This window comes from Suillus fuscotomentosus (genome assembly GCF_016647785.1).
Source record: "Suillus fuscotomentosus strain FC203 chromosome Unknown F5891scaffold_1, whole genome shotgun sequence".
Lineage (NCBI taxonomy): Eukaryota > Fungi > Basidiomycota > Agaricomycetes > Boletales > Suillaceae > Suillus > Suillus fuscotomentosus.
This window is the reverse complement of record NW_024539513.1, coordinates 2402536-2422581: the sequence shown is the minus strand read 5'-3', so window position 1 is coordinate 2422581 and position 20046 is coordinate 2402536. Positions and strand designations below refer to the sequence as shown.

General features: G+C 45.7%; 6 protein-coding genes across 6 annotated transcripts; 3 read left to right on the top strand and 3 right to left on the bottom strand.

Moving 5' to 3' along the window:
- The first annotated feature begins 447 nt into the window (after nucleotides 1-447).
- F5891DRAFT_995152 (uncharacterized protein) lies at nucleotides 448-2350 on the top strand. The gene is made up of 3 exons (XM_041378320.1): nucleotides 448-708; nucleotides 770-979; nucleotides 1041-2350. Exons 1-3 carry the CDS (start codon nucleotides 496-498, stop codon nucleotides 2064-2066), a joined length of 1449 nt encoding a protein of 482 aa, XP_041234412.1. The 5' UTR covers nucleotides 448-495; the 3' UTR covers nucleotides 2067-2350.
- Nucleotides 2351-2706: 356 nt separating this feature from the next.
- Nucleotides 2707-4013, top strand: F5891DRAFT_1180400 (uncharacterized protein; the record flags this gene model as incomplete). Its single annotated transcript, XM_041365926.1, has 9 exons — nucleotides 2707-2794; nucleotides 2859-2881; nucleotides 2926-2987; nucleotides 3042-3161; nucleotides 3221-3245; nucleotides 3309-3434; nucleotides 3488-3675; nucleotides 3722-3892; nucleotides 3944-4013. The coding sequence occupies 9 exons, from the start codon at nucleotides 2707-2709 to the stop codon at nucleotides 4011-4013; spliced, it is 873 nt and encodes a 290-aa protein (XP_041234411.1).
- Nucleotides 4014-4616: 603 nt separating this feature from the next.
- Nucleotides 4617-7086, bottom strand: F5891DRAFT_1206366 (uncharacterized protein; the record flags this gene model as incomplete). Its single annotated transcript, XM_041369035.1, has 6 exons — nucleotides 4617-4938; nucleotides 4967-5323; nucleotides 5373-5515; nucleotides 5568-6276; nucleotides 6332-6475; nucleotides 6547-7086. 6 exons carry the CDS (start codon nucleotides 7084-7086, stop codon nucleotides 4711-4713), a joined length of 2121 nt encoding a protein of 706 aa, XP_041234410.1. The 3' UTR covers nucleotides 4617-4710.
- An 845-nt stretch (nucleotides 7087-7931) lies between these two features.
- On the top strand, nucleotides 7932-8689 carry F5891DRAFT_974138 (uncharacterized protein; the record flags this gene model as incomplete). Its single annotated transcript, XM_041376421.1, has 4 exons — nucleotides 7932-7995; nucleotides 8287-8429; nucleotides 8496-8517; nucleotides 8550-8689. The coding sequence occupies 4 exons, from the start codon at nucleotides 7932-7934 to the stop codon at nucleotides 8687-8689; spliced, it is 369 nt and encodes a 122-aa protein (XP_041234409.1).
- Nucleotides 8690-12712: 4023 nt separating this feature from the next.
- F5891DRAFT_1180398 (uncharacterized protein) lies at nucleotides 12713-13252 on the bottom strand (the record flags this gene model as incomplete). The annotated part of the gene is made up of 1 exon (XM_041365925.1): nucleotides 12713-13252. The coding sequence occupies one exon, from the start codon at nucleotides 13250-13252 to the stop codon at nucleotides 12713-12715; it is 540 nt and encodes a 179-aa protein (XP_041234408.1).
- A 5410-nt stretch (nucleotides 13253-18662) lies between these two features.
- F5891DRAFT_974136 (uncharacterized protein) lies at nucleotides 18663-19819 on the bottom strand (the record flags this gene model as incomplete). Its single annotated transcript, XM_041376420.1, has 5 exons — nucleotides 18663-19087; nucleotides 19187-19323; nucleotides 19512-19567; nucleotides 19635-19669; nucleotides 19732-19819. The coding sequence occupies 5 exons, from the start codon at nucleotides 19817-19819 to the stop codon at nucleotides 18663-18665; spliced, it is 741 nt and encodes a 246-aa protein (XP_041234407.1).
- Nucleotides 19820-20046: the final 227 nt, after the last annotated feature.

The following is a 20046-nucleotide window of genomic DNA, read 5'->3' as shown; positions in this document are numbered from 1 at the left end:
AAGAAGCCGGCGTTTCTTGTTCCCGCTCCTCCGAGTGCTCTTCGATGTATCTGTCGTCTAGCTTCTTATCCCCACCCGCTCCCAGTTCACTACCACTCTACCATATTTCATGACGGTGCTTCACATTAATGTGCCAAACCGCTCCTGTGGGCTCTATCAGCATAATCTCCCATTCAGAATTCATCCGAACTTGCTGGCCGCCCACCTTCGCAGCTCACTTCCTCTCTTTTGATCGGGGACAAATAGCGCCATTCTCTTAAGTTCTCGCACTCTGCACTTTGTAGTCCCGTCCCAAAATATATTTGCTTTCTCAAATACCCTCATTACACGAACGCTATGGCGTCAACCAAAGACTAGTCACTTGAGAACTTGAATATTAAATGGCGGTACAGAGTTAACCGAGAATCCGAGATGCAACCAAAAATGTACACGTGACAAAAACCTTCCCTTGCACATATTCCACATTGACACTGATCACTATCAGACATTTTTCTCATGCCCAAAACTGCGACACGAAGTAGCAGGTATCATCATGAAAACGAAAACATGGATGTAGCGGGAGACGAGGAACGGGAAGTTGATGAACTATTAGAGGATAAGACAGATACAGTCACGGATAACCCGGAGCTGATGGCAAAACTTCGCGAGGCATGGCAAATGATATGGCCGGTGCATGTCATCGTGGAATGGGTCGAAAGACAGCCTGCGGTACGCTCTCCTAAGAACTTGTGTCCTCGGCTCACAGCTCATGAATTTTCTTATTGCGCAGTGTGCAGCGTGCGTGTCACAATCACGCAAGTGCTACCCTTCACCGCAACAGGGTTCATTGCGTTGTATGCCATGTGCACGTTCAAGGGCCAAACCGTGTCCACTAAAACGCCAGTTCCAAATTGAAAAGTCGGCTGAAGTGCTTCAGCTGACGGTTGAACAGGTCAAAGGGCTCGTACAGCAGGCGGACGCCTCTTCTTCGAAACTGCCGGTTTGTGGCAAACTGTGGAGGAAGTACCAGCGAAAAAAACCTTCGTCGTATTTCACTCAAGTCCGCACCTAGAGGTTCGCGAGCCAAGAATGATCAAGAACCGGCTCCCTCGCACATTATTTCTGCCCCTGCCCCTAATCTCGAACCTCTTTCTCCGGCCTATCCTTCCACCGTTCAAAATACACCGCAACTACCCCAGACCGCTCCTACTGGCTTAACAGTCAAACTTCGATCTTTTACCGGCCGGGGTGTACATGAACAAAGAACCCACCTGGTGGAGCCCGATCCAACACCTGGAACTCCCATTCATCATTCCCAAGACTCCCATGTCACCTTCCAGGATGTATCACCTGGCGGACGGGCGCTCAGCATTCTTAGTTCACCACCCTCTTCTGTAGCAGAGCGCCTGTCATCACCTGATATGAATAACTCATCCGTCAGAGAGGTTCAGCTCCAACCACCGGTGTTTCAAAATGGTAATCCAGCACCCACAGTTGTTACACTTGCTGGAATCGATGCTGGAATCGATGAGGAATTCGACGAGATTCCGGTTGTTTTCGCAAGCGAATTGGATCGCGCTGAAGAGGAGATTGCACGACTAAGGTCTGCCTTGGAAGCACAGGAGAAGGAAGTCGCAAGGCTCCAACGTAACCTCAAACGACGAGACGAGCAACTCGAGGACATCCGCGAGGAACTTGACGAAGTCATTCATCTCCCTACTCCTCGCGCAACGCCAGCCTCAGAACATGAGAATAGCATGCGAAAGTACACTGCCTGTCAGTATGTCGCACGAACTCTGAGAGCCCTGCGCGTAGATGCTGAGACGGAAGAGGAGCGAGAGGCTTTGTTGTTAAAGGCAGAGCGTCATCTTGGCAGACTTGCTAATGTGGAGATGGATGGGATGTGGGATGCTGAGGCCGATGCAGATGCCCTCTTCACTGGTCTTGTCAATGGGTCTTCTGCAAGAGCTGCGAGACACGCGCAAAGAGGAGCGGTCAATCCTAGTTCAGCCAAGACTTCTGTGTCTGCATCCACGATTGCTCAGCAACGCCCGTCTAAACGGAGACGACGGGGGGACTCAGATTAGCCATGATATTGTTAATATCAGTGCAAGGTATCCAAACCCATGTTTCGATGCGTGTACGATGTTGTACACTTGCGCACGCATGATATACGCACGTAATAGCAGATATTTAGCTCGAGTATTGTACGGAAGTGTTGTGCAAGTCGTTTACTACGGTGGATGTGTATTGTTATGCTACTGATTTACGCGGCTCTCTACACAGTTGTAACTTAGAACCTTCAAGTTGACGTCGACATGGATTATGATTCGGGGCAATCAGGCTCGCTGACCTCGCATCTTGTCCGTACTCCAGTGTGCTTCCAGTGATTACACCATGACCAGGTGTTTCTTCGGGTCATACTAATCTTGAGTCAAGTTGCTGACGATAATTTAGACTAGCGTGTTCCAGCAACTGCAGGAGTCAGGACATGTGAAATCTGCACTACGATTCTATGTAAAACACCACAACGTCGGTGATGAACTCGGGCTTCAAACTCTCGCGAACGTGAATGAACGTTGGTGCATTATGCAAACGCGGATTTCACGAGTTATTGGCTTCGGGAATGACTATAGCCGAGCCGAATTCTGATAAGAAGCTCGAATGAGTCTGTTCGTGACTTTGAACAATTGTTGACGTAGCACACTCACCGACGAGTATATACTTATGGCAAACCGTCTCGCACAGGTGTCCGGTCACCTTAGCAATGCACATGGACGAGGGCTTCTCTCTGGAGAGGTAGCTATCATTACTGGTGAGTTTGTGTCACACGGTGCTTGTCATGCTAGACACTGTCTAATGTTGCCACGTATGGTTAGGTAGCGGACAGGCAAGGAGTTTTGTGTTTGAGAGGGGGATAATATTGATGAATATATGAATTTGTAGGGTATCGGGCGCAGCGCAGCGCTGCTGTTCGCAAAGGAAGGTGCCAAGGTTGTAGTCAGCGAGTGAGTTCCGAATGCATTTTAGACCTACAAAGTCTAACTGGTTATTCTGCTTAGTATTGACGCCAAGAAGGCTGCGGACGTAGTGAACGAGATCAAGGCAGCAGGTGGCGACGCAATATACGTTGCAGGAGATGTTGGAGCAGACGACTTCCACAGACAATCGTGGACGCAACTGTAAAGTCAGTGCCGTTTCGCCATACGAGTAGGCAGCCTCGTTTCTGACTGCATTCTAGGCAGTATGGCAAGATCAATCACATCGTGAACAACTGGTCAACGCTTTCGAGTTGTTATGAAGTGCCTTCTGTTCTGACATGTGTATAGCTGGCTTTCACATACGACAAGATGATTCACACCATGCCAGACGAGACATACGACGTTATCATGAAAATCCACGTCCGCGCACCCTTCCGCCTTATTCGTGCTGCTGCACCTTATTTCCGAGTCAAGGTTCGTTCAAGTTCACTTAATCTAGTTATTTCCGTGTAATGACAAGCTCCTAGAGCAATACGCCTGAAAACCGTTCCATCATCAATGTTTCTTCGACGTCCGGTCTGCATGGAAATGTTGGCCAAGCAAATTACGCTGCTGCCAAATCTGCGGTTGTAGGTCTCACCAAGACTATTGCAAAGGAGTGGGGACCATTTGGTGTTCGTGCGAATACCATTGCATTTGGCCTCGTGCACACTCGGTATGACATGTCAAACTTTCACGTTATTGTACCTGACAGGATGCAGGTTGACCGCAGCAAAAGAGGACGGTGCAACCATTGAGATTGACGGTCAGAAGGTTGCACTGGGCATTCCCGGAGCAAGGCAGCGCGCTGCTGCTCAGAACACTAATGCTTTCGTGGATATTCCTCTGCAGAGAGGTGCCACTGCTGACGAGGCGGCCGCAGGCATGCTTTTGTGCGTTTCAGTCTCTATCTTGGTACCCTAGCTAACTGATGGTCTGTTCAGCCTTGCTTCACCGCTTGCGTCGTACGTGTCTGGCCATACGCTGGAGGTGACAGGCGGGCGAGGAATCTGATGTCGCGTTCTATTTCATAGCAACCATATGCTGTGCAGTTGTATTATTTTCCGACGTTCCTTCATTGCTAGTAGGACTTCATCGAAACTTCAGACAATTCACAAGGCGAACGATTATCCACTGAACGTCTCGTTCTCGTTTCTTGTACTGATGAGCACATCAAGGGAAGTGATAGGTCCACCGGCAATCTCACCTGGTAGAGCCAAGTACTCTAGAAATTGAGAGTATAAGTTGGGTGGTACATGTTCCATTTCAGAAGTGTCGCACAACTATTTTCTTCGCAGATCGGATTATGTGCTGTCCTGCTCTGTGGCACGACCAGTATTCTAGAGTCGGGACTCCATCTCCATCCCATCTAAATCGACGTTGTACTCGAGACTGGCCAGCAGGACTACTCGACGCCGAAATTATGGTCGCGACAATAGAGCCTAACGAGACATAACTCGCAGATTGACCAGCTGCGTTCAATGATGACTGCGCAGGGTGGGTGGTTGACGTTGACGTGGCGGATGTAGGTGGTGCAGTTGTCAAAGCGGCATTGATATTGAGTACTGAGTACTGAGTGGTGAGCGCTAGATAACTCACTCCAAACGACAAATAAGATTGAGCTACAAGAATCGTTATTATTGGCAAGCACGACAGCTGTGAGATATTCGGCTAGCATCTTCTCGTCTTTATCATACAATCAATAAAAAAATCAACCGTGTCGGATCCTCTTCCCTGCATTATCTGACGGTTCACCTTCCTCTCGGGGCCTCTTCTGCTCGAGGAGCTCAGGGAGCGGACCAAGTTTGATATCACCAGCACTCGGTTGCGCATCATCGAGATATCCTGCGGCTTTTCTATGCATATCTTCCAGAAGGGAGTCATCAAGCGCAAGCAAGGGGTATTTAGACTCTGCCGTTTCATAACTGTCTTGAAGAGTCTGCGAAATGAGGAATATTTTTGCAAACATCAGAGCATCTATCTGAAAGGATAGATTTGCAGGTCCACTGAAGTCCTCGGATTTGAGTGAAGAAGTTCAGGCGTGTTCCCTGAAAAATCGCACCAGGGAACGCCAGCTGGAATTGTCTCCACTGCGCATGCACATCAAAGGAATTGTTGGAGTTCGCCGTGATCGTGTCCGTGTGATAAAAGAAGATCCACGTATATGCCCACCATACAGATTCGATGTCATGCAGGAAGTTCATGTGGAATGGAGGGAGGAGCGGGAAGTCTGCGTCAAGAGATGAAGCAGGTGGAAGGGAAGCTCGAGGGAGGAAAAAGTACTCCTGATATTCTACTTCTATCGCCATGAAATGCATTGTTCCCTGCCAACGAGTTAGCAACGAGAGGTATCTTCAGAAATTCTTACCGAACGTCATCGTGAGGAATATCTATCTCTTTCGCGTACTCGAAGTCACCCAGTTTGCCGATACCCCCGTTGTCACCGACGACCCAACTCACGTTCCCGACGCTGAAATCGCGATGGACCCAGCCTGCTTTATGCAAATAAGATAGGGCTAAGGGTGGCATGAGCGATTGAGGTAAGGAGAATAGAAATAGTTGCTTCACCCTTCAGTCCGCCAGACAAGCAACTCAGATTGTCGGCTAGAGAGATCACATCCTTGATAGCGACTCCAACATCATCAAAAACGATGAGCGCGTGGACTCTCTGTGGGATTCTGCAGTCCTTTCCCCTAACAATGCCTAATTGTGCAGGAAGGAAGGCAGAAAGTTTACCACTGTCGGGCACGTCACCCGTAGTAGGTAAATGCGTCCTTTCGGAGAGGATGGGCTTGGGTTCGATGGGTTCCCGCTTCCAGGTGTCGTTATGCTCATCTCCGGCCATCGGGTTCACCGTCTCATCCGAGGCACCGTCGATTGTGACATCCTTCCACAGCCGGACTCCAATGAAGTGTTTCTTGGCATCAGCGAAATCCTCCGCTCCCAGCTTCTTCTCGCAGGAGGCCAAGATTTTTTCTACGATCTCGCCCTCAAATTGACGGTCCATTTCTCTCCACGAATCTTTGATGGCAACCGTCTTCCCTTTAGCGTCCGTGGCTTCGTACACGCGAGTTCCACGCCCAACCATAGAGTCCGCGCCGTAGGTGGCAAGTTCCCGTGTCGTGGTGAACACTTCGTCCCCTATTGTGAACTTGTATTGCGTTTTTTCTTCTACACGGATCCGTTCGACAGTGGGGTCCCATCCGAGCCCTTTCAATGAGGTAGACGCAGACGCAAATCCAAGAGCATGAAAGAGAGGGATGACACGATCAATGTCCTAGATGTATTATACCAGTTAGTACCCTTACATACAGCACGATAAGGTGGCGTACCTCGAAGCAGTTGATAGGCTCTGTAACTGCGAGAAATCCACGATTGCCGAGCCACAGTCTCAATTGCGTGTCCTCGATTGTGATACCGAAGGCAAACCAACGACAGGGGTCCTCGCGCATGATGTTGTGAAGGCTCCAGATTATCTTGTGCAATGTGTTCGTTCTAGAGCAGAGTTGATAAGCCGGCGCCGAAGAGATCTGTGACAACAACTTACGTCTCGGAGAGCTTTGGCATCCTGTTCCTTCTTGAATTCGAATGGCACAGCGATATCGAACCAATGCATCCTGGGTGCAGCTCGATTGTTTGCCCGCACAAGGTATCCATCCGGCAGGGAAGTATTATGACGCTCTGAGAGGGACATTTTCTTCGGATTCGATAGGTAGGATACTGCACAATTCGGGACTTGTTCCAAGATTCCAGAGATGATTCCCTCGAGCTTGAACGTCATCTCTTCGGACATTTTCGTGGGTCGAAAGTCCTTCCATTCCAGGCCGTCGTTGGTGAGAATCTCGCTCCGGATTAAGTGATCGCGCATCTCCTCCAGAAGCTGCTGAGAAGGCACGGCACCAACATACTTCGCTAGGGATACGAATGGGACCTGCAGATACCTTCTCAAGTCAGTAAGAACACCCTCGCGACCTAGCTCCAGATCCCCCGTGGGATAGTCAAATTGTACGGTGTGGCGAGGGACTAGGGGTGTATCTGGCGGTGGTACCTGAGACTTCTGTGATTGTGGTGTATGAGTGGTAGCCATCGCTGCGAAACAGGGGAGAAATTCTCGAGGTTGCACAAGAACAAGACTGAAACTGTTATTGCAGCACTTAAATACCTTCGCATTCACAAATGTGGCTACGTACCTCAGGGGATGCAGAAAGTCAGGGATTTGGACAGAGCCTGAGGCCCATCGGCAAGCGCGGCAGAGTTCAACTGAGTTTGAACCATTTAATTATTAGGGGAGCTCAAAGTTGAACGCCCAACGCCCAACCTCGTGACCTATCTAGAATAAATAGAAATAAATACAACGCAAACCACACGCAAACCCTAACACCAGAGACATTGCCGGATTGGCTGGAGGCTAATATGCGGAACATATTTGTAAAATATTTTACATCTATTGTTCGATGTTGAACCTAAACAAATAGAGCACAAATGTAAAAATTGTGGTTGAAATTGATTCCCTACCAGATTTATCTCCAAATGAAGAATATATAGACCACAATATTGAGAATTTGAAAGGAAGGCTTTGTTTGTGCACCAGATCCATGCTCATATTGAAATTATGACAATAATATTTTGTATGTGCAGATCTGGTTTGTATTATTCTGAATTTGTTCGATGACTGACCAATAAGAAATTGTTATACCAAATATGTATAGGGTTCATATTTAAAATTTGTAATTAAAATTGATCAGCCACCATATTCATACTTAAATTCTATATATGACACGTATCTTAGAGCAAAACAGATTTTATTTCAAAGTTTAGATATGTGATGTCATCAGATTTAGGATATTGTCCCCCCAATTTGGCTATATGTCATATCACGAACATATGTAAAATTTGATATCCAATACTACTGCAGTACAGATCCTATCACCAATGCAAAATATTTCTGCGGATATGATACCAATCTGTGCTTCAGACAGATTCCGTCCTGCCTCAGGTGTAATAAACCCTACACATTACATCATCGTCCGCGCGCTACTATCCTTCCCGGCTGAGTCATCACTTCCACAAGTCGTCACGACCTAAATATCTCAATTCTTACTTCCACACATAATTTAAAATCTCAATCAATATTTCTAACATGTGAACGACTGATTTTTATGAAGAAATGGTGAAGTTCTTTGAAAGCAGCCAAAGTCACGCAAGACTCATGCTGGTGACAGCCAGCCGAACGTTGCCATGGCGGAGCTTTAAATAGATACTACGACTGGCTGTGACGACTTGTCAGACTCGGAGATAGCCGCTCGAAAGGTAAATCACGATTCACGAGCATCACATGATCCTGCATATGAGCAGTGGATTCAGGCAGCTTTGCAGGGTGTCACAAATAAGATCTACAAGACCATCAAAGAAGCTGCATTGGCTCCCAATGTAAGCTAGTATTTTACCCTCACATGATTTTTTGCTCTAAATTAAGGGTGATGATGTATTGCGTAGGGTTTATTAGGGTTTGCGTGTGGTTTGCATTGTATTTATTTCTATTTATTCTAGATAGGTCACGAGGTTGGGCGTTAGGTGTTGGGCTTGAGCATTGGGTGTTCAACTTTGAGCTCCCCTATTGCTTTGTGACAAAGCACGACTTCATTATAGAGGCAGGTCTAAGTTTTGCAAGGTGGAAAGCTTCTGAATAAGGAAACTCCTCAAAGCCTTTGCACAACAGACCAAATCAACGCTTGCCCTTGTCTTCTGAACTCTGCACTGGTCTGGCACAACTAGTTGAGGGCTATGGCGAAATCTAATAAAAATACAACCCACACATGATGTGTGCAACCCTGAAAATTTACTGTAAGCGTGTATCGTCTAGTATTTCAAACCGATATGTCATCTAACTCATGTATCATGATTTTCCTCAGGGTATGCTGTATAACTATTGACGGACCATCTAGCATATAGAATAATTCCTTCATCTTGCGTCATATGGAACTATTACAGGCTGTGTTCTCTCTGTCCCATTACCAGTTAGCTTGTGGAACCTTCATGCAAGCGCTAGGTCGAAACCATGGTTTCCATCTCAAAAGTACAGTTGATATGCTCATACTGCATATCGTCATCATGCATATATGTCATAATGCACGAACTTTTGAGGATCCCAGCATGGGCGGACCAAAAATGCAGACATATTGCATAAGGAATAATGCATTATCAGAGGGTCGTAACTAGCGCAACGAGACATAGTAAGTAGCGCCCGAACCATTGTTCTACAAGCATTGTCCTGCTCAGCTATGTAAGTGTGGAATGAATTGATGTCCTGACTCATAAAAATGTCCTTAAACTTGAAATGGAAGCCATGCGACAAGCCTGCCGCATACACTTGACCTGCAAAGAAGCAGAAGACGATGGGCCATCATTCACGCATGCAGAAGTTTTCAAACTGTGTCAGCAGCTTGAAACTACATGCATGCAACATTGTGATCCACAGGTTTCCCTTAATTTGTCATCACAACTCCACATTTTTCGTGCTCAGTTATGGCGATGTCTTCTTAGATAGATGATCTATAGATAAACACCTATAAAACAAATATCTCCACGGTCAGCGATTCAGACAAATACCAATGACTGATAATGTGGTCGTTCGTGGGTGGCTAGTTGTATACTACCCAAGGTATGTTCAGCTAAGGATACTTCTGCAAGATCAGTAATACGATGGTCAATCCAATCTTTGGACTTGACAGGAAAACAAACAAACAATGGTCAGCCCGACAGTATGGCGATGACCAAAAGAATATACGGGTTTCTTCCTCAAGTTCCCTTTCAACAACAGTGCCTCGTGCCAACTATACTCCAAAAGAAATGGTGCAGAATTACAATGATAAACTCCCTCAGCACAAAACAGGTAGAATCAAAGGTCAAGACTAGTCAAATGCTTTATTGTAGAACTCTTAGCTCGATATTGAACCTGCTGTCAAGGAACTCTTCTTTGAGTATTCAAACAGACTCAGGAACGGACGTCCTTGGGTTTACTACCAAGTCCCCTCTTCAATGGCTAAAGCCTAGCAGGCACAGAATATCTTGGCTCAGTATCACTACTCAGATGAGTGAGGTCAAGCTTCACTATCAATTCCTAAAGTCTCCCCACTATGCTACTACTGAGTCTTAGGTGGACGTAGAGACAACACGAATATTTTGGATCAGTATTTATGGACAAAGAACACCAAAGGTCAGTGAAAGTAAAAGAAAAGAAAAAGAATAATAGAAATCAGAATAAAAGTGTGGCTGTACCTTGCTTGCTGGTTGTTGCACACAGTGAGCTCACAGCGGGTCGTTCAGTATGATGGGCTTGCAGTATTACTGTCTCTTGAGAGTGTTCCTCTCAGTCTTGAAACAGTTCTTGACACTGGTACTGACACTTATCACACCTTACTTCACAACTTAGTGTTAGTTGGGCTGAGAAACACCCTACTACCTGCTGGTATCTGCTTCTTATTATTTCAAAAACTGGGGTCATTATATACACAATAAATGTGGCTGTGCTACTAGTGTATTCAAGAGTCATTAAGAGTCATAATGAGTCATATGTGCAAGGTGAGTCATAGTGAGTCATAGTAAGTATTTTAGAGTGAGTCATAGTGAGTCATATATTCAGAGGGAGTCATAGTGAGTCATTGGGTATTTTGCTAAGTCATGTGACCTGTCCAACCCCTGATGACAAATCCAGAAAGAGAGTAAGAAGTGTCACATGATATGAATCCTGTGTGTGGCTGTCTTTGCTTTGCTTTGTTTGAAGGGTGAGAATGACGCGAGCCTAGTATTTAGGGGTTTACTAATGTTTTTCCAGGACAACATATGTGGGAAATATTTTTCACAGTCACCTGACATGTGTGGGATTTTGTCTGAGTCATCACCATGGCTGACTAAGCAAAACTCATCGCAGAATTAAATGTACTAAAATATTCAGGCTGCTGGCATATAGACTTGAAAAATAAAAAGAAAAGCAAAAAATATTCCCTTAGCCTCAGTCCAACTTCAGATAAAAGGGAAAAGGGTTTCATAGTGGTATTTCAGGGTATATGACTCATGAGAGAGTATTGGTCGTCCATGCACTGAACCGGTTTGGTGCAGGTCAGCGAGAGGAGCTACTGAATGCCAAGTAGACTTCTATAGAAATCTTTGTTATTTCAAAGCATAATACACATAGGCATTGTGGATACTGTACTTTTTGTGTCACAAATTTGGCAGACATCACAAAGGTCACACCTGTGTGACATATGTAGTCATGCATATGTCTTATAATGCATCAAGTTTTTGCCGCCCCAATGATGCTTACTATGTACTTCGTTCGCTGTAGGAGGTGGAATGGCTCGCAAATAATAGATGACAAATGTCTTACATAATCTATTATTTTGCGAGCAGGTCGCACACAAGAGTGCGACAAAATTGTGTGATGTGCACACATAGATTTTTAGCTCGAGATGACATGCTTCTACATCAGTTGCGGGGGGGTTTGGTCTTATTTTTAGCTTTGATGAAGTGTGTGTCTGTGTTTGGCTCAGTAAGTGCTAGATCTCAGGGAGGATGGTTTTGACTCTTAACGGCCTGCAAGTACACGTGTCACGTGATGTGCATGCAATCAAGTCACATGATCTGCAGAATCAGACACTAGCATCAAAATTGAATCCCGAGAATGAGATATGTGCTTCGAGCAAGATAAAGACTGAGACAGGGACAATCAGAACTGAAGACCTGAAACCTCGAGTGTGAGGTAGCTTTGGGATAAACAAAAACCTGGGTGCACAATGCTACCCACCCTGAGCAATACACTCACAACCCAGTCGTGACCCGGCACCCACGACTCCCCCTTATTACTGGTATTGCGACGAATAAAAACACTGTGTTACAAGAAAAAACTGATATGTTATTACAGCTATTTGTCATGACAAGCATACAAGTCCATCGATGAGTGTACTAACAATATGCGAGTGTCTGAAAATGACGATGTGACAAAAAGTGGTAAAATAGACTCTATCTTATGCCAATAGTCCAAGAATGCATGCGACTTCCAATGTCCTTGCATTGCCACCACATCTGGTGGGATGCCTCGCAGCAACAGCTCTGATGTGCTGCCAATGTGGAAACAGTGCCCCGTCAATTCTAACAAGCCAGCACTCCTCCATATCTGGTTGCAATGCGTGAGGAACCATGGCCTTGTCATCGGCATCCATCCTCCTTTGGCCGTTTCATACGTGCTGTGGCCAGTATGTTTGAGTTTGCTGAGAGGTGATGGTTGAGCGCTGTTACAGGATTCGTGAGATCATCAATCTTCGATGCTACAATATCTGTGCCCTCTCCATGCATAGTCTTCATCCATGGAATGTGGAAGACTGTAAACGGGATCTGATTTGGCAGTGTACGGTGACGAATGGTTGTCGAGCGGGACACATGTTTAATTGTGTCGAAGGAGTTAAGAGAATCAAAGACTAGTTCACCCAGTCTACTATCTGTAAGTAACAATCCAAAACCGTGTATCAGGTTCATACCTGCAACAGCACCAAAATGCAATGCATGCGACCGTGAAGGCAGCCGTATCAAATTTGTTCGAAAGATCAAGTCCACAGAAAAGTGCATGCATGTATTCAAGCGTGATGGGTGGCCATCAGGGATGTTTTGACGAGGCTGGAACAACTTTAGTGAGGCCGGCGGTCACTGAACGGAGTATACTATGTATGTCCAAACCATGGCGCACCGTGAAGGTTGTGCCAGAAGTGCAGACCTGCCAGCCAGTTCTGCACTGTTGTGGCCGCAACTTTCCTGGCCAAAGAGGTGACAAAAGATGCAAGAAGATGGTCTGATGCAGGCATTCTGTTCTTTTCTGGTATCGAGTGTGAATCACAATATTGATGGAAGCGCAAACAGCCTGTGCCGTAGTTTTCTTGTGTTTTGACTTCAACAGAGACAAGCATAACGTCAAAAAGCTTCAAGACATCTGCTAATGGGAGTTCTTCAAGAATTGAGTTGTGAAAAATATCTGAGTGTGGAGCGACCCATCTGCAGAGACGGTTGCATGCAAGAACATTAGGGCGCAAGGAAGATGAAGCGATCTCGTTTCCTGCTTTTGGTTTTCTCAGCTTTATCATTTTGTGAGCAACAGTGACCAGTACTCTGACTGAGGGAGGAAGAGCCAGTGCCTCCCTAAGCCGAGCCAAAGCTGCCACGGCGTTGGCTGTAGCCGATGCCACAGAAGTACTGTCACTGGACATATGACACGAGGTATGGTGTAAGCTCCTCTGGGAGCTGAACATGGCTGAGACAAAATGCGGGTGATCCAGTCTCACCGTGAGAGACTGCATCAGCCCGGTTGTGGGCAGACTCAACATATGAAAGCACAAGAAAAATGTTTGAAGCCATCACAATGGCTTCCACCCTGTGAATGCATAAGTTGACTTGAAAGTTCCTACTTCTTCCTCTTCGAAAGGCACCTATTACTCCTTGGTTGTCTGAGTGAATGATCACTGATGTGTCCTTCCAGCCCCTGTCAGACAGAGTGCGAACAGCCAATTCTACAGCGACTGCTTCAAGCCATCCAATATCTCTACCACTCCCTTTCCATCCTTCGCACAACGATCACGCATTCCAAAACTTTCTGAGAATGAGACCTATGCCCCAGTCTGTGGATGCGTCGACCCACAGATCCACATCCTGTGTTGCTCCTCTTGGCGATAGATTGCGGGAGAGTGTTTTTGTGATAGTGTGTTGAGCCACCATCTAAGATCATTCTTGACAGATGACAGGGGGTGTCTAGCTGCAAATTGCACATGCGACTTTGAGTATGTGTGAAATTGAGCGATAAAGCTCGACAGGTTAGCCAAGTATGCTCGCCCATGAGGGATCATGAAAGACACATGCGACAGTGTCCTGTTGTTGCTCAACGCATCCATACATGAGAGCTGGTTACCATTGTCAACGAGTTCCATGATGAGCGCAAGTTTTCTGACATATTTCTCATGTTTTCGGTCTGGGAGTTCCACCATATGATTGACGAGGTTCCACAGGAAACCAAGGTATATAAAAGCCACTGCAAAATTGCACCATTTCAAAGGGTGCCATGGTACGCCAAGCAGGTGTGAGTGCTCATACACCTCTTTCAGACTGTGTGCATAGAGGAAAGGTGACCAGGATCCATCCAGGAGCAGCTCCCCCCCTCCAGTCGTGAATCGAAAGAATGTATGATCATCGACTCATTTTTAATGGATCCGAGCTCCAGGTTGTGTAGAATGTCGACAGCAGTGTCTGCGACATTTCCTTGTACACCTCCTGCTGTCGTCAAACCAAACAGGAAAACATGGTCAATGAACAAATCGTCATCGACCACGACTACTAGGAAACACTTGTGTGGGGCCATACAGGTATGGTCCTGTATGCTGCCTCGATGTCCAGAGTTGCTGCCTCTGTCCCTGGAGGAGCTGATGCGACCTGCCAAAGGTGAAGTGTCAACGTGAGCACTCAATGTATGTATGCATAAATATGCACTCGGGGAGGGGTCCATGACACCATGTGAAACACCCAAATGGCTGATGCACTCACATCACCAAACAATATCATGTGCCGTCGCGTGAAAGACAAGTGTGACTACACACAACATAGCGCACACCATCACGTCGCTGAGCTCCACCATCGTGCGAGCTTTGACAAGGTAAAAGGGACTTACTATTTCTGCAACCTGTGCTGCAGTTCCCCATTCAGTTGGGAAATTATCTGTGTCAAGCCAACTATTAACAGCATAACTGTCCTCATTCACAAAGGATAAGTCTCGCACTATGTGGTACTTCCCCGGTTCCCCGACTTCTCTACCAGGCCGAGCGGAGAAGTGGCAAAGTGACCCCCAAGTAGGCGCCCTACCTCTTCTTTGGAAAAGGGTCCAGACATGCGCCTGAGTTTCACCTCCTCGTTGCAATAGTCTCTAATAATGTCAGGTTTTTCTACCACAGATTTGTGGTTTTTTGGAGTGTATGTCTGCGTGAGGGGGGGGGATGTCCCCAATTGGGAAGCTGTGGCGCAAGTTGAAAGTGAGATCTGGGTATTTATCAGTAAGGTGAAACTTAGACAAGAAGGAATCATAAGCGTCTGCGATGTAAAGGGTGATGATGATGACACGCATCAACTTTGTTTTGTGCATGGTCATAGCTACTTTTGAGCCTTATTGTTCCTCACTTTACCCGATAAAAATTCTAAGAAAATTCTACAACACATTAAGAATTGATTTGAGAAGTTTCGGACTTAACAAACCTATAATACTTCATAACAAGTTCAAATTGGCACTTATCCTATTCAAAGATAAGGTCCAAACATATCATAATACATTACTCAGCATTTTTCCTTACACACTCTTCACATGTCTTTTGCATGTTCTGAAACATATTCAATATAACATTTCAATGTATCAATAGTTCATAGGTGATCAATGGCTTAGTCAGATGAAATGAATTAGTAAGATGAGATGGATTAGTCAGGAAATTGAATGGAGAAAGTTGATATTTGAGAATATTTGAGATATGACTTAGTTTGAGTCATGATGAGTCATTTTGCCATCTGAGTCACAATGAGTCATCTTCATATGACTCTGTATGAATCAGTATGAGTCATATTTCCTTATTTAGATAGTTATGCAGCCACATTTAGAATAGTATATAAGGGGCTCTATTTCCCCTCTGAATAATGACAATCTCCCTTTTGAAATCAATTTTCCTTTGAGAGGACAGACAATCCCCCTTTAAGAGAGAGGGAGGAGGATTTGAGTATCTTCCTGAATTTCTCACCTCATACTTGTGTGAACATCTGAGTGAATATTTGCATATTTTTAAACAATTAGGAGGACGATAAATAAGACTAGCACTTTATTCAACAATATTAAGAGCTTGGCTGCTTTAAGACTACATCAAGAGGGTGTACTCTGTTCTGATTCTGTGTCATACTCATTGTGAGTGCCTGAGCAGCAGAGAAGTTAGTTTTGAAGCCACATATTTTTGTTGATTCTATTGTGTTAGAGGCTTAGTTTGATCTCCTCTAAATTTGAGAATAGGGAGTGTTTACAAGATATTACCCATAATTTCATCTTCATATTGCATATCTTTGCAATCATCTTCTAGTAGCATCCTAGTACTGCATCACACCAGTTATCAATTTAGCTACACTATTTACAACCTTCATCTCAAGAAATCCTAAGTACTGCATCAAGCCAGTTAACGGACTAGTGATCTTCAAGTACCTAAACACTGCATCAAGCCAGTTAACGGTTACTGTCTCAACCCATCCAAAGTCATTAGAAGTTTGTTTAGAACGACCTTGCTATTTACACCTCCCCCCCCATGAACGACCACATTATCAACTGTTGGTATTTGTCTGAACCGTTGATCATGGAGGATAGTGAGAACTGGTGAATTTATTGCCAATCACATCCTAGTAAGACAACGCGGTGAAGCACATCGTCAACAAGATTTGGAAGAGATTCCATGTGATGAGTTACCGCACTGTGAGCATACATGGAGGATTTCGGGGCCATGGCATGAGGGACAGCATCCGAGGTTGAAAGAGATACAGACGATCTCCTTTGTAGACTTGAGAATGATTTTGTTGTCTTGTGACATACAAACCGGTGCTGTTCCTTTGACTGTTTAAGTGTGGGTACACCTGCTAGACTTGTGTCTGGTCCAACCACAAATGACACAAAGGAGGTTGTCAGGCTGGCCATCTCCTTTGCCCCTCCAAAAGGGCTTGCCATCATTGGAAGCACCCGTTCCAGAAGGGCCATCTGGTCCACAAGGAGGGTACAGATTGTACCTCACCCCCCCCCCCGATGTTGCCATGTTCACAGTCCATCCTCGAATCTATTTTTACCTCACTCCAGTGTTCCTTGTACGCATTCATGTCAAGGAAAACAGAAGTGTTGAAGAACCTTCTGCAAGTCTCAATATCGAATCTGAGGACAGCTGAGAAGTTAGAGGTGAATTCATCCCGTGATATGCAGAACGTGCAGTGATTTGTGAAGCAAAATACCGTGTCATCATCTGCGACCAAAGCCAGCAACTTCAAGAAATTGCTCGACACTTCAAAAAATATGTCAGCAGTGAGTGTCGACTCTGGGGGGAAACCACTGGTCATATCCATAACGATCATCTTTGGGTCATTAAGCCCAGTGAGAACCGGACCTCACCATATCAACGGAAAATGGCCGAAATATTGATGAGCCACAGATGTAAGATTTCCGTAGATGAGTGTAGAGAATGGGACTTATAGTCGATTTTCTGGCGATGCTGTTCGACAGAGATCTCACAATTTCACACCGATTCTCGCATATGATATTTCCGTCGACTATCGTAGATTCTTAAATGTAGTCGTATTGCACAATGAAACTACGGAAATCGCATGAAAATGACGCTAATATACATTGCGAGAACAAATGAATGTCACCGCAAAAATGAAATATACATAACTATACTGCCTGCTGCAGTCTGTCCACCTGGTCCTCGCCAGCAACCCACCTGATGTCAACCGCTGCACCCATGGTGGATGCCAACTAGTATAGGCTGCCGGAAGAGATCTTGTTGATGATGTTGACTGTATTGCCGTTCCATATATTGTCCTTGACCTGAGAAAAAAAATGTAAACAGCTGTATCAGGATGAGTGCGCATTTAGTTGAGTTCATTACCAGCTTCAGCGCGTCGGGATCATAAGCCTGCAAGACATAAATCAATCATGTGAAACATGTAGCATAGGAGTACGTACCAGCTGCTTCTCTTTCATCAGGCCAGACCAGTAAATCCTGAAATTGGCTGATGAGCCATTTGCGACAATCTGCTTCAACCATCGGTGTGCGCAGAGTGACCTAAGCCCAAAATTCCAGGTCAAAGGTTGATACAGTGTTCTAGATCGACACATGACATACCTTCCGTTCTTTGATGTACTGGGTCACTGCAGGATTTGGAACAGTAGATTCGCGTTTTCACTCAGCAAGCTTCGCACTGTATGTACCCAAGTCAGTGCCAGTTTGAACAAGGTCTTTGAAGACTTACAGAGGGTTCTTGATTACAGGGAAGGAGGTCTACAATACCATCAGTATCTGTGAACATAATCCAAGCACGAGTTGGCGACTTACCATGGTCGCACATGTTACTTATACAGGTGTTTCTGTGTCCTCGGTGCTCATGTCGACAGTGTCATTGCCATGATCGAGATGGTCTTGAGGAGTGGTATCTGCTGTGTTTGCACAGTGGATGAAGCTTCCAGAGAGTTGCTCGCGTCATGAGTAATCGATAATCAGCGAAACACAGGGCACAGGAAGAGACACGGGCCCAGGACCAGATCAACCTGGGATGAAGCCATCGTACTAGTATGTAGTTGAAAGTAAGGACGCGCGTCGCGTACACTTATCAAGTTAAAAACAACACAAACAAGTGACAAGTGATTCGAATTTCGCTGTGTTCGATTGATTGATTGACCTATGTCTGCAAAAATGTGCAAGACAATATTGACAAAATTGTGTGTTTGCTTCTTTTGATCGAGATGACGCATGTCAACTTTCTCGATAATATGCTGAATTCACGATTTGCGTAGCTTTGACAATATTTGTAAATATATCCATCGTTTTCCATCAATACGGTGAGGTCCGGTTCTCACTGGGCATTAAGGACCAGGCCTTTCTTCAGCTTGACACAGGAAGGCTCTTCATGCATCTTCCACAAAGCCGCATTCATGAGTAAAGTGAGTGGAATGTGAACCTTGGCCTTGGCCAAGTTAAGGAGAGGCCTAGGGATCCCGAAAAGGCCTTCCATGCCTTGAGCCAAGATTGTGTTAGCGCTGGTAAAAATCTTCACCTCTGCAGAAGAGGACAATGATGGTTCCTGCATTGATTTCTCGACGTCTTCACCAGTAATCCTTTCCACAATCTTCCTCATTGTAGGAGTAAGCGTCTTCAAAAAGGCCGCAGCCTTTGTCATCTTCCGCCCTATTGCGGTTTGCGCAAAGGGGGTGGAAGGCTCTGACATTGGTTCTTCCAGTAGGTCTTCATCATCCGAAAGCACTTCGATATAGTTGGGATCTTCTCATAGCCAAGCCTTTGCCGAGTTCCTTTCAAAATGCCAAAGATTCTCTTCTACTACCGCCTCATGGTCGTCTAAATTAACATTAAGTGATGTACTCGTCTGGCTGATAAACCTGGCGAGGCGCGCCGCCTCGTTTTCAGTCATTTGACCCGATTCCCCCGTGGGGTTAAACGCATCCGCATTTTTCCCACCTGCTCCAGCGGGAGGGCCAGAATTTGAAGACTCCATCATTCTACGAGATAATACGTGTAATAGTGAAAATTTATACTAATGGTTGCATTCGAATTCTCAACTTGAGAAAATAATCGAGGGAGCGCGAGGAGTAGTCAGAAGGTAAAGAACAAGGGACGCGTAACCGTCGCGCCAATCCTAAACGCGCTTCCTCGATTAGTAAGCACTGGTTTGAGCTATTTGGCTCACGCGTTCGCCAATTGCTCAAACCAGTGCACACTCGCTATCAGTTCTGCACTACTAATCTAGCTAGGCCTCCATCACAGTCTATTCTGATCATCGAACTTGCATGCGTACGGACAACATACGTACAATGTACGTGCTCCGGGTCTCAACATCCGAGTTGCCTACAGCACTAATGGTCACCCTCGTACTTATAGACATGTCTACTAGTGAACACCGTACGCACTGAACGTTGAATCCGCGCTCTTGCGTCGTCGGTCGAGCTCAGTGACTTTGAAGCCGGTTATATTATGTGACATGCTGTACAGTGACATTGTCGACCTCGGAAGGGATAGTACCTGGTTGTCCTGCCAGCCACATCACGGTTAACCTAATGATCGGCTGTGATCAAGGGCCGACAATACTAATACAGTGCGCAGTATTACTTCAACTTTCCGCGCAGTACGAAATTCGGAATCTGCATCCGCTTCAACCTTGCTTCCGATATCACAGCCTCTCGCAGCTGCTAGCCTTCTGTCAAATCCAAGGAAGTTTACCTTTT